Source organism: Odocoileus virginianus, chromosome 7 (genome assembly GCF_023699985.2).
Source record: "Odocoileus virginianus isolate 20LAN1187 ecotype Illinois chromosome 7, Ovbor_1.2, whole genome shotgun sequence".
NCBI classification, from domain to species: domain Eukaryota; kingdom Metazoa; phylum Chordata; class Mammalia; order Artiodactyla; family Cervidae; genus Odocoileus; species Odocoileus virginianus.
The window spans coordinates 1,386,629-1,403,896 of NC_069680.1; the positions used below are offsets into that span (position 1 = coordinate 1,386,629).

General features: G+C 44.4%; 1 protein-coding gene across 1 annotated transcript in view; it reads right to left on the reverse strand.

Moving 5' to 3' along the window:
- Positions 1–14,013, reverse strand: part of PIK3AP1 (phosphoinositide-3-kinase adaptor protein 1) — a 115,236-nt gene extending 101,223 nt beyond the window's left edge. Inside the window, exons 1-2 of the mRNA XM_070469955.1 lie at positions 13,689–14,013; positions 4,502–4,918 (exon numbers count right to left, since the gene is read on the reverse strand). Of these exons, the coding sequence (XP_070326056.1) occupies positions 4,502–4,918; positions 13,689–13,998 (727 nt within the window). The 5' untranslated portion in view covers positions 13,999–14,013. The remainder of the gene's footprint in view (positions 1–4,501; positions 4,919–13,688) is intronic.
- Positions 14,014–17,268: the final 3,255 nt, after the last annotated feature.

Consider the following 17,268-nt stretch of genomic DNA (forward strand, 5'->3'; position numbering starts at 1 on the left):
TCAAGAGCCCTATCCTGAAGTCTACTGGGCTAAGCACCAAATACTGGTCTTATTTTATACGTAAACACTGGTCCAGGAGTCAGCCTTATGAGATAGTGCCTTCATTTCCAGAAAAGTAGAGATGAGAAAATGATCCAGGCATAACAGAAGTACAAGACAACTGACTTGACAAAGGAAGGGTGACTTAGACCTTAGCTCAGTTTTCAGCAGACCCCTAACCAGCAGCATAAGCGTCACCTGGTTGCTTGTTAGAAATGCAGAGTCTTGGGTCCCATCCAGACTCCTGGAGTAAGAATCTGCACATTGGTAAGAATCCCAGGTCCTCCCGCCCTCACTAAAGTTTGAGAAGTACTTATTTAGATAACACAGCAGCAAGCAAAAGTATAACTAACTATCTGTAATCTCATTCAGGGGTTCCCTGGTGGCTCAGGGGTAAAGAACCTGCCTGCTAATGCAGAAGATGTGGGTTCAATCCCTGGGTTGGGAAGATCCCCTGGAGTAGGGCATGGAAACCCATTCCAGTATTCTTGCCTGGGAAATCCCATGGACAGAAGAACCTAGTGGGTTACAGTAAATGGGGTGGCAAAAGAGTTAGACATGAACAACAACCACCACAACCAATCCAAGTTTCTGGAATAATTACCTCTATTATCTGTTCTATTCTCTAAAGCTTTTGATCTTTAAGCCTTATTTTAAATTTTAAATGGTCTAAAATTTAGCCTAAATTTTAAATGGTCTCAATGAATATCTTACTAAATAGTAATATTTGTTGACAAAAATTCAACTAATTATCAATTAAGAAGACAAAAAGAATTTTATTTGAGCCATACTGAGGGTTATAACCTCGCAAGTAGATTCTCAGAAAGCTCTCCTACCTGCTAGAAGTCAAAGGCACAGTCACAAACATTTTTGAGACAAAGGATTGTACATCAAAATGACATACTGATGTTTTACATAAAGTTCATCAAGGATACATGGTCCAGGTAGGCACAGACAAAGCGAGCAACAAGTCATCACGACCCTGTACAAAGTTGGGAAAGAACACTATTATTTTAAGTTACATTGTTAGCGTCAGAAGAAAGAAAAAATTGATCTTTACGGTCAAGCAGGCACTCCCATTCCTGAGAAGCTCAGGCTAACATGGGCCAATGTGCAACGTGGATGCACACTGCACTTGGGAGAGGGGAAGAGAGGTCCAAATACACACAGAGAGTTTGATGTTTAATTTTTTCTTGCCCTGCCTTAAAATAAAAATTTATTTCATCACATTTTCTCACAAAATACCTTAAAATTAAAAACATATATATATGTATATAAATATTCTGGGAGTTTTACTGTTTTCAAGGGTTACATAGATTATGAATTGAAATCTTTTTCCTGTTATTTTCTGTTGGGATTATAGTAGGAATATGACCAATATTTCTTCAGTTGGGAATTATAAACCCCAGGGAGATCTGGTGAAGGGGGAAGACTGGATTCAATATAGACATGTTTCCCTAGAAAAAAAAAAAAACCAGAAACTTCAGGTAAGAGAATTTTATAATCAAAAGATTGTGAAGGTCACATGGTCCCACCATGGTTCCAAAGCTGAATTCCTTTTCCACCATACATGCAGTCTCTGCTTGCACACTCCTGGTGATGTGGAATGCACCACCTCAAAAGGCCACCCATCCCATCTTTGCACACTTCAGTTGTTAGAAAGATGCCTGAAATGTGTCTCCCTGTAGCTTTCAGGAGCTCTACAATCAGTAACCCCACAATTATTGTCTCCACCATTAGTGCATCCCCATTATCAAAGTTCCATTATGTTTCCCACTGGAATTGTTTTAACAGAGAAAGTCAAAGAAACAAGTTTCATGTATTTATTTCTCAAAGGACTGGGGCAGCTTGTACTAGTGGGGTGTATGAAAATTTTATTTTTGACTTTTATTTTGAAGTACCTTAGGAAAACCTCATGTGTACAAGAGGGATATTAAAATAAATTATCACAAGTTATAGAGACTACAACTAAGGACATACTCTTCCAGAAACATAGTATAGTGATAATATGATCCTTGAAACACTGTTTTAGCTCTAAGCTTCCTGGGAGTCAAAGCAGGTATGAAATAGGACAAGATGGTGGTGCTTCAAAAGTATTTCAGACTCTCTGGCCTAAGGGGCTCATAGATTTCAGCCCTGGAAAGTGTCTTAGATCAAGTGTGAGCCCGCCTCTTAAAGAGAAGGAAGTGTTAGTGTTAGATGCTCAGTCGTGTCTGACTCTTTGTGACTCCATGGACTGTAGCCTGCCAGGCTCCTTTGTCCATGAAATTCTCTAGGCGAGAATACTGGAGTGGGTAGCTAATTCCCTTCTCCAGGGGATCTTCTTAACCCAGGGATCAAAGCCAGGTCTCCTGAATTGCAGACAGATTCTTTACTGTCTCAGCCACCAGGGAAGCCCCACGAAAAAGGAAACTGAAACCCAAAGAGGCTACATAAATTGCCCAATATTGGGCATCCAGTTAGCACTGGAACCAGGCAATAGAGTGTCCTTACTCATTTTTGCTACAACGTTAAACTGAGTCTTCCGTTTGTTAAGAAAGCTTGTTCAGCACAAAAATCAGAGATATAGCCCCCGATTACTAGGCCAACTGAGGGATATGGCTATGGACATTCCCAAAGCAAACTTAAGCCATTCTAGCCTCCTCACACAGAGACCTCAAATCCCCAAATTCACAAGTCTAATATCAGATATGAAAGTGACATTGGCGGCAGAAGTCATCCTCCCTCATACTGTTTCCTATAATTCCACTCGTCCCTACATATCCATTGATTCTGAACCACATAGATTTTCCACTAAGCAGCTGGTTTTAATCTCCCATTTAAAATATCTCCTTCTGATGAGAGGTTATTTGATTTCAGAACAGAAATACCACTGTGAAACATGTCATTCCTTCTGAAACACTTGAAGCTAAGTGCTTATAGCACACTGAGCCAGAGTCATTAGTGAAAAGTAAAATATTATAAGCGATCAATTTGTCTAGTCACCTGAACATCAGACACAGCCAAACAATAGTCAGAGAATCCCTTTTACCACCTATTTTTAAAAACAATACCACTGTAGTATCTGAAAGAACAGTCTGTTAGTGCACATGACATGAGGCCAGTATAGTGACGACACAGCCACGGTGTGCAGAATGATGGACAGGTGGGTCACAGCAGCCTGCCCACCAGATCATAAGCTCACGCTAAGCAGTGACAGAAGCTCTGCAACAACCAGTTGCATCTCACTTCTCTGTAAATTTCAGCAGACCGCTCAAACAAATGAAGTACAATCGTGCAAGTATGAATTATGCATTTTTTTCCCTATCCTTATGTCCTTCTGAGGTAAAGATAAGCAAACTCTGGAAAAATCAAGGTCCCAGGAGTTTCAAGTGAGACTTCTATACTCACACTTGTCATTTATATTACAGAATGGCCTGGGATCCTACTGTGTTAGGTCACCTGGTCATATTTATTGGTTTGGAGCAGGCCATTCCTGGGATAAAAGCATCTAGGAACTCTACTAGCTTTTTAAGGTCACTATGAATTTGTGAATTCTTGATTCACAAATCAAACGAGACGGGGTGGATGAGTCAAATTTTAATGCCCAAGGCACACCAGGGATAATTGAGCAGTTACATCGCTCCATTATTTTCCAGGTTTCTTTGCTGGCATCAGGTGTATAAGAGCTCAGATGGCAAGAGAATAGAAGATAAACACATAGCTTGCTCATAGCCCACAATGAAACAAAAATAGAAAACAAAAAGAGGAAGAAAAGCTGTGACATGTATCCATCCCAGAGCACATCTTCCGGTACTGCTAATCAGAGCATTTGTCATACTTCCTGGGGCCACTGAAATCATTAGTCCCAGCAGAGTGGCTCAGAATTCTCCCATTTTAAAAGGAGAAACAAGGCAAAGGACAAAAGCTAGGCTGGTGGAAAATAGAGAAGGGAGGTTTTTCTCTATAATCATGTTACCCAAAAGTGACACCTTTTCAACCAAAATCTTAAGGTCACCTGATGATAAAAAATGGAAGTGGCTTGCAACAGGAAGGTTGGAAGTCATAGTCCTCACATCCCCACCAAACTAAGTCTCAGCCTCCCACCCCCACTGTCCTCTAGGCTGGAGTCTCTGTCCAATGTCTTCTGAGGAGTACACAATTGTAAAAACAGGGCTTATCCTAGCACAGAACTCAAGGAAAAGTGTCATCTTTCTTTCCTGTGGTCCAGGAGACCTACCCTATCCTACCCTACCCAGGAGACCTAACCTACCCTATTCTGAGATGGGACAATCCTGTTCCAGAAACAGGCTGCCCTAAACCAGTAAATACGACTGGGGCTCTTAGCATAGTGAGGCCTAGGTTCAGTCTGTAAGAGGAATGATGACCATTAACACCACAATGTCTTGCCTGAAATGCCTGAGGCCTGGATGGGTCCTTTTTTCCAGGGCTGGCATATCTGTACTCCAGAAGAGACCCTTACCTTCAGAAATGGCCTTCTTCACAGCTGCTACGTAAGTCTCAGGCTCATCGTCACAGGTGAGCTCCTGCCAGTGGGCCCAGTCTGGAAAGAAGTCCAGGAACTCCTCGCTGTCCTGCACCCCGCAGAGCAGCCGCACCACGCGGTGTGGAGGATGAAAGGCTCTCTGCAGCAGGGGCAGCAAGCTCGGCTGGCAGAAGCACTGCACCAGCTCCACAGACAGCAGCACCACAATGCAGCGCACATGGAGGAAGAAGCTCAGGTCCTCGGCGGAGAAGGACGTCTTGGGGCTCAGCCTGTAAGTCAGCGTCTTCTGGCCGCGGACCTGCCGACTGGAAAGGAAAAGGTCCTGGAGGTACTGGCACCACTCCTCAGCATCTCGGCTGTAAACGATGAGGATGTCGCATCCTCCCGGCATCCCTGAGCAAGAAGGAGACACAGAAGCATGTTAACATGCCTGCTCCCACGAGGGCTTCCCATGACCTGCAAGAGTCACCATCCAGACGAGGGGCCTGGCACCCACATTCTCTCACGCTTCACCCCCAGCATACCTGCCCCACTTCTTTCCCACTTACAGCCTGTGTTCCTACCATTCCAGACTCCCTGTCATTGTCCAAACACCCCATGCTGTTTCAGATCTTTGCATATGCTATTGCTTCTGCTGGTATCCTCTCCTGCCCATGGCTGACGTAGTATAGGATGACAATGATGAGAGAAACTGCAAGCACTTACTTAGAGTTTACTACATTGCAGCTTGTCCAAGCTTATTGCCTAGAAAATTCATTAGATCATCACAGCAACCTTTCAAGATACCACTACTAACCAGATTCTAAAGATGAGAAAATTGAGGTATGGCAGAATAAGTAATTTATCCAAGAGCCACAGTGGCAGAGTTAGAATTTGAACCGAGGCAGTTTGATCCCTGGTGGCTCAGCTGGTAAAGAATCCGCCTGTAATGCAGGAGACCGAGGTTTGATTCCTGGGTTGGGAAGGTCCCCTGGAGAAAGGAATGGCTATCCACTCCAGTATTCTTGCCTGGAGAATTCCATGGACAGAGGAGCCTGGTGGGCTACAGTCCATGGGGTGACAAGAGTCAGACACAACTGAGCGCCTAACACTTTCACTTTCAGTTTGATCCCAGAACCTAGCTTTCCCAAACACAGTGGTTACAAGCACAGATCTGGAATCAGACTTAGCATCCTGGCTCTCTGAAGTAGTAGCCGTGAAACCCTGCCCAAGTTGCTTACATTTGCTAAACCTCATTTAATTGTCTGTAAATGGAAATATAAAGGCAATATTTATCAGTGTTTCATGAGAATTAAATTAAATATGTTATGTAAATTGCTGAGCATAGTGGTTGGCATGTAGTAAACCCTCAGTAGCCGGTGTCATTATCCTCACAGTAATATAAACAATGCATTAATGTAAAGGTAACCATGGTTGAACTAACACATGACCTATACAGTGCCGTTTATAAAGTGCCCCTCACCACACATGGTCTGTCACATAGGCTTTCTTCTTGTTGTAATAAAATACAAATGCCAGAAACAGAGTCCAAAGGCTCAGAGAAGTGCTGAATCTCTGGGGGATCACAGGGTGATCCCAAACTCCTCATTTACAGATAAAAGATATACTTCATCTGAAAAGATAAAGGAATTTATTTAAATTTACATTCAGCAAATTAGTTCAGAGTCTGGACTGAAACTCAGGTTGCCCCCCTGGTTTCCTATCCCGTCCTCTTGCCAACTTCACCTGCTACCTCCCATCAGGAATTCTGTCAAGAATCTTATGAGCAGTAACTCTTATTTTCCATTATGGAAGTTCAAAGAAGCTTGGCTCTTAACATAACACTTGTGAGTCCTCATCTCCCATTAATTCAATGAACTATTGTAAGGGATTTGGAAGGGGTGAGCACAGAGAAGTATCTACGAATCTACAAGGCAATAGGGAGCCTTCCTCCCCCTCAGAGATGGAAGCTGGGAACTTTGTGAAACAGGATTCATCTAAGTTGTGGATTAGCACAATTAAATGCCATCCTTGGGCCACATTTATCTGAATGTCAGAGGCGGGACTGAGGCAAGAATGAGCTTCTCAGTTCTGAAAACATCATGGAAGGAAGTCCCGTTCCTGGCCCCATCCATCTCCATATTCAAAATAAAAATAATGACATATAAAATGTAAACCCAACACAGTTCTGATATCCCCCCAGGATGACAGTACCAAATCTTTTAAAACAGTAAATAAAACAAAAATGTGACATTTATTTTTGGAGCGCCTCATTCAGTACTAATATAAAACCCAATAGGCCATGGATATACATGTATTCCCCATCCCGATCCCCCCTCCCACATGTATATCCATGGCTGATTCATGTCAATGTATGACAAAAACCACTACAATATTGTGAAGTAATTAGCCTCCAACTAATAAAAAAAAATCAGCCTGTGTGAGTCCTTTTGAAGGGAAGCAGAGCAAATTTTAAAAGAAGCCAGTTTGAGACTGGAATAAAAGTCAGCAATTCTGAAGACACCATGGACATCTGTAGCTCTATAGCGAACTCAATCCTGAACATGGTCTGTTTCCTCAGTTTTGAATAAAACAGTCCCTTTTAGGAATGCTTACTCTGGTCCCAGAGTTAAGTAGATCAAGGACAAAATTTAAATGTACCAATGGTGCAGCCTTCCATAAAGTGAAATCTTTGCCAATTGAATCTTTTTTCTTCTGTGTAGAATATTTCTTTGAACCTAGATGGAAAAATAATTTCTGCACTACAAAAGGAATAAAATTGGCAAAGCTACATAACTATGGAGCTCACACTGAGAAAAAGCAGAGTCAACATCCAGTCTTCTTTATGCTCCTCCTCCCTACATGGCTGTTTTATACTAAGAAGGAAATGTTCTTCTAAATGTAAAGGGTAATTGCATGTGAATGGGCATGAGTATGGCCCATCAGGTAGGCAGTGTGCAAGACTACATTTCATTACAATATTAAGGATGCAAAGTTAGTGAATGTTCAGGATTTACTTAAAAGCATAAATGTAAGAAGCTGTAGTCACATACCCTCCTTCCACATACACACAGAGACAAATATACTAGCAAATAGTTTATGCAAAAAAACTAGAAGGAGAGTAAGGTCTCAGAAGAGGCTGGTTGTGGTCCCATACATTAGTGATGGAGAAACCACGGGTAACGTTTTCAACAGGGTTGACAAGTGATGGCTAAAGAGTGAGGAAGAAGCAAGAAAATGATTTCTGAGAGCACCCTTAAAAGGTACTTAAGAAATACCCTTAAGAAGGAAACTTGGGTCTCAGAGCACTGATTGTCTTAGCAGGAAAGCAGCAACGGTATATTGCCTGACTATGTAGCTATGAGTGATTTATACCACTTTTCTAAGGAGTCTGTTCAGTTGCTAAGTCATGTCTGGCTCTTTGTGACCCCATGGATTACAGCATGCCAGGCTTCCCTGTCTTCACTATCTCCTGAAGCTTGCTCAAACTCATGTCCATTGAGCCAGTGATGCCATCCAACCATCTCATCCTCTGTCGTCCCCTTCTCTTCCTGCCCTCAATCTTTCCCAGCATCAGGGTCTTTTTCAATAAGTCGGCTCTTCGCATCAGGTGGCCAAAGCATTGGAGCTTCAGCTTTAGCATCAGTCCTTCCAAAGAATATTCAGGGTTGATTTCCTTTAGGATTGACTGGTTTGATCTCCTTGCTGTCTAAAGGACTCTCAGTCTTTTCCAGCACCACAGTTCAGAAGCATCAATTCAGTGACTCAAAAGCAAAACAACATTTTTAAGACAAGTTCTGGGGCCATGGAGGAGGGAGTACTCAGTTCCCCCTGGATCCTGCCTCACCACTTCCTGCTCCTCTGTTAACAGCACAGTGCAATACCTACTACTCACTAAAGACTTCTGGCCATCAAGAAACTTTAAATGTTAGTAATAGGGGAAACCAGGTATGCAATATATGAGAATTCTCTGTACTATCACCCCAATTTTTCTTTAAATCTAAAATTTCTAAAATAAAAGTTTAAAAATAGAATTTAAATATTACGTGTCCGACTCTTTGTGACCCCGTGGACTGTAGCCTACCATGCTCCTCTGTCCATGGGATTTTCCAGGCAAGAATACTGGAGTGGGTTGCCATTTCCTTTTCCAACTTAAAGGGTTAGCCTCTTCTAAATGGAAATCTATTTAAAATGTCTCATTCCTGAGGTTCTGGTGCTAAATTTCACTCACCCTCTTTGAGTGAAAGTATAGGCATCCTTCAGAGTTATTGCAGGTTTGGTTCTAGACCACCATAATAAAGCAAATACTGCAAAATCAAGTCTCCCAAATTAGGGTTTCCCAGTGCATATAAAAGTTATATTTATACTATACCGTGTAGCCTGTTAACTGTGTGAAAGCATTAAGTCTAAAAAAAAAAATAAAAAACCAATGTACATATCTTAATTAAAAAATGCTTTATTGCTAAAAAATGCTACCATCTGAGTCTTAACCATGTTTTGCAATAGTAAAATCGAAGGTCACTGATCACAAATCATCATAACAAATATAGTAATAATGAAAAAGCTTGAAATATTGTAAGAATTACCAAAATGTGACAGAGAGACAGGAAGTGAGCAAATGCTGTTGGGAAAAAATAACGCCAATACTCTTGCTTGATGTAGGGTTGCCACAAACCTTCAATTTGTAAAAAATAAAACGCAATATCTGCAAGCGCAATAAAGCCACGTGCAATAAAGTGAGGTATGCCAGTACTTGAGAAGGAAGTGGTTAGTACTTCAGGCTATTGAATATCACAACCTACTTGGTCACCAACTCCTGGTGTGACTTCAGACCAATATACTCTGTCTAAGCAATTTTGCCTCATTGTACATAAGGACAACGAGATCTATCACCTTCCTGAATTTCACTCTGCTGCTGAAACTGAAACTCGGGGAAATTCTAGAAAAGTCCAAAGTGGAAGTCAAAGTCCTTCCACAACCTGCTGGGACTAAACGTTTCATCGGGGACTCTCTCTCATACGTAGGGACACCCTTTTCCTCAATGAGAATTCCCTTCCTTTAATCATAAGTCACTTCATCACATGTGCCAAATCAGACCTCCATTTTTGTTTGTTTGTTTATTTAGAGAAACGAAATACATGAGCCAATAAGGAGTCTATAAATTCCAGACAGAAATAAGGAAGGGTCTTTATCCTTGAGGAACTTAGAGACCAGGTCTGGCTTTCAAAGGAGAAAGGAGTGGACAACAGTAGAGGCACGGCTGGCTGGTGGCAACAGGGAGTGACGGTGGTAAGGAACAGTGACCGAAGGACAGCTTCCTTTGAAAGATCCAGAATCCACCCCAGAAAAGACCTGAGAAGAGCTTGGCAGCTTCTCAAACTACCCAGCCCAGACCACTCCATTCATCCAACCTGGAGCCCGAGTTTGAATCTGGGCGCCATATTGAAGAGGGGCGTGACACAAGGAAGGTGACCGGAATAGGGAGAGATCTGGAAACAACACGAGGGGCTTCCAGACTCTTAAAGTTTTAAGTTCAGAGACCGCAGGAGTACTGAGGGACTTCAAGGTCAGACAGAAGGTAACGTGACAGAAAAATTTTAGGTCCCTTCAAGCTCTTTTGTCCTATAAGTCCAGGAATGGAAGAAGGATCTAGAGGTAAGAGAAGCCTTGTGGGGGTAGAAAAAGGTATGAGAAGTTTCTTCAAATACCTGGAGGCTGATAAACAGAAGAAAGGATTCTAGTTTTCACTCAACCAGGCTTGGCCACTTGGGAAAATCACTTATGGCTTCTCTCTCCTCTCTCTCAAGAGTAAATACAATAGACATCATCAGGAGCCTAAAGAATATTCCAGGGTAGGCTGATTTATTTCATTTCACCTCATTTTCCAAGTTTTTTTCAGATAGAGAGTCAAGATTCTCCTCAATTTCAACAAGCAAATATGCATTTCCAAAAAAAAAAAAAAAGTAAAGAAACTAATGTTCACCCTTCAGTGGAAGGGAACTGAAGACCACATGATTGGATCATAAGAAGAACTGAAGTACTGATGCATGCTACAACTTGGATGAACCTTGAAAACTTTATACAACATGAAAGAAGTTAGTCACAAAAGGCCACATACTATATGATCCCATTTATGTGAAAGTCCAGAGTAGGGAAATCTAATCTACAGAGACAGAAAGTAGAACTTGGGGCTAGAGAGGAAGAGGGGACAATGGAGTGATGGCTGAAGCATATGGAATTTCTTTTTGAGGTGATGGAAATGTTCTAAAATTGACTGTGATGATGGTTGTATAATTGCGTCTGATTCTCTGCAGTCCCATGGAGTGTAGCCCACCAGGTTCCTCTGTCCATGGAATTTTTTCAGGCAAGAATACTGGAGTGGGTTGCCATTTCCTACTCCAGAGGATCCTCCCGACCCAGGGATCAAACCCACGATTCTTTAACCTCGCACCACCTGGGAAGCCCTGTACATGTCTGTGAGGATACTAAAAACCACTGAATTGTATACTTTATTGGGTGAATAGCATGTGGTATGTGAAATACATCTCAAAAAAAAACTATTTAAAAGATGGAGGAGAACAGAGAGGGGGAGGAAGAAGGGAAAAAAGAGGCAAAGGAAGAAGAGAAAAAGAGGAAGACACGTAGAAGAGTGGCCTGGATGGCTCCAGAGACTACAGCATTCTGGCAAAGAGACAGTCTCACTGCTCTCACCCGTGTGCCATCCACCACGGGACCTGGTCCTCCAAACCTCAGAAAGTCCCACTTGCAGAAACGAGTGGTGACTCACCACGGAGGATGCTTATGGCAAGAAGATTTGAAAGCTTTAACCATTACAGATATCTGCAAAAAGCCACTACAGAGCCCATAAATGGGCCCAGGTTTGGCCACTGAGCTTGAGTCCCCGTATGAACAGAAGCACATCATTCTAGCCCCTTTGGCCACACCTACTGAGACAATCAATACTGGACACTGGTGGGGGGTGGTTTTCTCCACCCAAAGTATGCTGTTTCCTGGACCCAGCAGCCGCAACTGTTCCTAGCAATAGATGGAGGTGGGAGCATCACTGATCTTATCTCCTACTTCTCCCCAATCACCCACCTACTGTGGCCACTCTGGCCTGCTCCCTGTTCCAGAAATATATCATATCCATCCATTTATTGTTCCCCTGCCTAAAGTCCTCTTCCCCCACAAGCCTCCTCTCCTGCTCTCCTTCAGGTCTTTGCTCAGATGACCCTTTCTCCATGAGACCTAACCTTGCAGCCTCCTTTAAAAATGTATCTCCAACCCCCTTTACCCCTCTACTGTTTTGCCACCACACTTATCACATAATGTACTTTCCTTGGGCTTCCCAGGTGGTTCAGTGGTAAAGAATCTGCCTGCCAATGCAGGAGACACAGGAGGTACAGGCTCGATCCCTGGGTTTGGAGGATCCCCTGCAGGAGGAAATGGCAACCCACTCCAGTATTCTTGCCTGGAAAATCCCATGGACAGAGGAGCCTGGTGGGCTATGGTCCATGGGGTCACAAAGAGTCGGACATGACTAAGCACACAGGCACATCGCACTTTCCTTATTCAGTGCATTGCCTGCCTTCCCTCGCTGTCCCATAAGTTTCAAGGAGTCATGGCTTATGTCTGTTTTATTAAATATACACCTGACACCTAGAACTGGGCCTGCAATAAATATATGTTGAATGAATTGATTCCCTCTAGTTAACTCTTCTGGAGAAGGCAATGGCACCCCACTCCAGTACTCTTGCCTGGAAAATCCCATGGCCGGACGAGCCTGGTAGGCTGCAGTCCATGGGGTCGCTAAGAATTGGACACGACTGAAGCGACTTAGCAGCAGCAGCAGCAGCAGCAGCAGCAATTAACTCTGCACTGGCTTTCAAATGGAATGTGTGGATTATGAACCTACTATTACCTTATTCATAGTACGAGTTCTTCTAACCTCTTAGTGCCCAGCTAGAGAGCCAGGAGGCTAAGGTTAGCTACCTTCCCAATTCCCTTAAATACGGAGTCTGCATTATCAAATCTAAGGGAACTGTCACCGTTGATTGGCCTTCTCTTTCAAACCACAATTAGAAGACTGTATCTCAGGGGACCTGGGGAAAGCTGACCCTTCATTCTAGCATCTGTCCACAATTTCTCCGAAAACAGCACCTCCTCCCAGCCAACTAGATATTATTTTTCAAGAAGATTTTACATCCTGTTTTCACATGTTATATCTACAAAAACATCATAAGATAGGATGGAAAAATACTACTAAATGCACTTGCAAACATGGTAACTATAATCTTCTCATTTAATAATTCTCTGTTTTAATTATGGCTTGCCTTCACAGACTATAAACTCCTTGAGAGCAGAGATTAGGGTGTCTTGGTCACCAATGAGGACGTATTTAGGTGCACAATATCCACTACATTGCATAGTTAGTGCTCATTGGTTGTCTCATCATCATTACTGTGCTTGTTCTGGGTCTCAATGAGTGAGAGGCTTGCCAAGTGTACCCGCCATGGACCAGAAGGGAGCCCAGGGCTAATTAGAAGAGACTCCTGGCAACTTTTGATGGGTAGATTACCCAGTTACACTCACCTCTCCCCAGTCCCCAAAGTTCTGACAAGGACACAAGAAAAGTAAAGCTAAAGGAGTGGTGTTCTTAGAGTCCTACTGAAATTCTAGATAAAAAAACAAAGCCCAGGAGGGAAGAGGAAGCAGGTTAAAGAAGGCGGCCCAAAGCCCATCTCCAAACTCGGACTGTCTGAGCGCCCCCTATTGGCCCGATGGGACCCGAAGAGAAGCATTTCGCCGGCGGAGAGACCAGTGGGCTCTCCACATTCTTTAAACTTGACTCTCGGCTCACAGAGTTAGTTCAACGGGGAGAGCGACCCTCAGAAGCTCAAGGGCCAGTGCTGGAGGGAGAAAAGGAGACGCAGAAGATGAGGGACAGGGGAAGGTCGGGCAGGGGCCGAAGAGAATCGCGCAACAGCCTGGGAAGGGGAACGTGAGAAAGCTGGGGAGGGAAGTCTGCGACAAGAAGAGAGGAAAGAACAGAAAGAACTCAGATCCCGCGCCGAGCCGAGGGAGCAGCCGGGGACAGAGAGAGGGGACAGCGGACGGCGGGCGGCGGCGGCGGGAGGGTGCGCGGAGGGAGACGGGGGAGAGGGACCAGCGCCGGCCTACGCACCTGAGGCTGCCATGCCGCCGGCCACGGTCCTCCGTGCCCGGCTCGCTGCGCGCGGGGCCCGGGGCCGGAGCGGGCCCGGCGGCGGCCCTGGCGCAGGACGGGAGCGGCGCCCGGCTCCGCGCAGCACCAGCCGCGGCTCTGGCGCTTCCTCCTGCGGGGCAGCGAGGACTCCCCGCGAGGGCGTGTCCACAAGGCCCGCCTCGCCGGCGGGGCTCGGCCCCCGGCACCTGCTCCCCGGGCGGTTGGGGAGGGGAAGTGAGAACTGCCCCCCACCGGCCCGCAGCCGGCCAGCTCCCCGCGTTCCCCCCATCGTTCACTCAGGGTAGGGAGGAGGCAGAGGGGCTTCGTGCGCCCGGCTCCCCGTGCAATCAGTCGGGTCGGCCACCAAAGGGCTGCCCGAGTCGGGGAAGCGCTGAGAGAGGACGGAGGCAGAAGGGTTAGCTGCACGGCCTCTGCGAACCGGGGCGGGGGCTGTCAGCGCGCACAGGTGGCCCAGCCATCTCCCCATTCCCTGGGGCTTTCTCCCTGAGCCGCTGCCCGGGCAGGAAGGGGAGGGGGCCGGAAGGGGAAGAGGCATCTTCTCTGGCACCTGGCCCTGGTGCTTGGTGTTGCCCTTGATTACCCTCCAGTGACCTTCCTGGAATTCCCGATCTCCAGACGGCACAAGAGCGTTAATGATAATCTCGTATGTCAAATGCACGGTATCGTTGCCATTGCCTTGTGTGCCTTTGAGGTAGCACCTATCATGGCCTTCAGGTTAGCGCTGAAGAAATAAGCCAAATCTCTTGCTCAGACTCCCACAGAGAGCAGATGCTCCCCGAGGTTCTATACCAGGCCTGTTTGAGACCAGAACTAGAACTCTCCCTTCACCCTCGCACTCGCTTGCCACGTCTTATCCTGCTCCCTTTGCCGCTCCTGTAGTGGATCTGAACGGAGCTGTGCCTTGCAGTCCTCACAGATGTCCAGAGAGCAGAGATGACGAGAGGTAGGTTTTCTGTGCAAGTGGAAAGAAATGAAAGACATTTTAAAATGGAAATATCAGGGTTCAGTCCAAGAACTAGTTTTCTACTGTTGCCATAACAGATTACTACAAATTCAATGGCCTAAAATAAAACAAATTTATTACCTTACATGAATAAGATATGAAATTAAAAGATGCAGTCATGAAATTAGAAGATGTTTGCTCCTTGGAAGAAAAGCTATGACAAACCTAGACAGCATATTAAAAAGCAGAGACATTACTTTGCTGACAAAAGTCGGTCTAGTCAAAGCTATGGTTTTTCCAGTAGCCATGTATGGGTGTGAGAGTTGGGTTATAAGGAAAGCTGAGCACCGAAGAATTGATGCTTTTGAATTGTGGTGTTGGAGAAGACTGTTGAGAGTCCCTTGGATTGCTAGGAGATCCAACTGGTCAATCCTAAAGGAAATCAATCCTGAATATTCATTGAAAGGACTGATGCTGAAGCTGAAGCTCCAATACTTTGGCCACCTGATTTGAAGAACTGACTCATTGGAAAAGACCCTGATGCTGAGAAGATTGAAGGCAGGAGTAGAAGGGGACGACAGAGGATGAGATAGTTGGATGGCATCACCAACTCATGCCATCCAACTCATGGACATGAGTTTGAGCAAGCTCTGGGAGTTGGTGATGGACAGGGAAGCCTGACATGCTGCCATCCATGGGATCGCAAGAGTTAGACATGACTGAGTGACTGAACTGACTGATTATCTTACTCTTCTATATTTCAGAAGTCCAACATGAGCCACACCAGGCTAAAATTAAGGTGTTGGCAGGTTTGGGTGCCTTTCTGGAGTTTCTAGAAGAGAATGCATTTCCTTGCCTTTTTCAGCTTCTAGAGGAAATTACACACATTTCTTGATTCATGCCCACCTCAATCTTCAAATCCAGTAACAACATCTTTCTGACCCTGCTTCCCTCATCACATATTTCTGTGTTTCCTCTACCTTTCAGTTTTAAGGGCGTAGCACTTACATTGGTCCCACACAGATAATCCAGGAAAATCTCCCTGTTTTAAGGTCAGCAGGCTAGCAACCTTATTATCATCTACAACCTTAATTCTTCTCTGTCATGTAACAATGTATTCACAGGTTCTAGGGGTTAGGATGTGGACATCTTTGGGGGGACAGGGGCATTATTCTGCCTACCACAGACCTGGAATTCTGAAAAAGGAGATAAGCTTACTACCTGCTATACGTTATAGCTATTCCCCATGTTCAGGATTTCTCTGACCTCCACACCCTGTCAGCCATACCTCCTACCCATCCCCCGCCCCCTATCAATGCACTGTCACAACTCTGTATAGTTCTTTCATAGAACTTACATAGATCATTTTCTGCAATTACAAGCAGCTTTTTAGACAAATTCTAAGAACCTAGCCCTCTTTTGAGCTTCCTTCCTTACCTACCAAAATGGCCACTCCCCATGAAGTTTCTGCCACTTGTCTCCTTGGGGCATTTTGAGCAATGGCAGAGGCCATTTCCAATTTGGACCTCCAGTTCAGAAAAACAAATTGTTGGGCATCTGCTATGTGGCCAGCTCTGCTCAGAGTGCTGTCACTCATTCAGCTCTCATGAATCTTTACCTGAAACCTGTGAGGTAGGCATGTTATTAACATCCTGTTTCACAGGGGAAGAAACTAAGGCTCCCAAAAGGTAATATGCCCGATCCATGGTCACATATTTAGAAGGATCAAAACTAGATTTTGAATTCAAATCCATGTGCTACACAAGAGCTGACTCTCTTGTCATGAATTGTGACTCAGAAGCCATACCAGCTATTCCATGCCAGTTCCATGATCTCCAAACCCAAAGTAACTGTAATAACAGGAAAAAGGAGTGTTGTAGAGATCGCTGACTGCATACCCAATATCTATTGTCCTTAGTAACACAATCATCCCTTTATTTGGAGACAGTAATGTGCCCCCCTAAAAGACTTCATTCCCCAACTGAGAGGAGTCTAAGAAATAAGTGGAAGTCATTAGCTGGGGGATCCAAAAAGTTCTCTATTGTGTGCTTAACTCTGCTGCCAGATACTCCTTTTGCCTTTTTCTCTCTTTTAGCACCGACTTGGGATGTGAATGGATGGCTGGAGATCTGACAGCCCTGTTAGATTTCAAGGTGACCATGTGAATGGAAGTCACACACTAAGGAGAGCAGAGAACAAAGGTGGACAGAATCTGGTTCCCTACTGATCATGGAGCTCTCATACAAATTCCAGCCTTCCCACCTTCGAATTCTTTTACATGAAAGAGAAATAAACACATCTCTGTCTTGCTAGAGCCATGATTATTTGTGTATTCTGCTATACATAATCAAACTTAATTCTTTACTGAAATGGAAATGAAAACTAACATTTATTGAGCATTAACTATAATTCATGAATTTTCTTATACTATCTTATAATCATCCCTCAAAATAATTCTGAATCATAAGTATTATCTCCACTTCAGAGATAAAGACACTAAGATTCAGAGATGTTAGTTTTTCCAGAGTCATTCAGTAGTTAGCATAACTGATTCAAATCCAACTCATTCTAAACCCAAGTCCTTGGTCTTTTCCA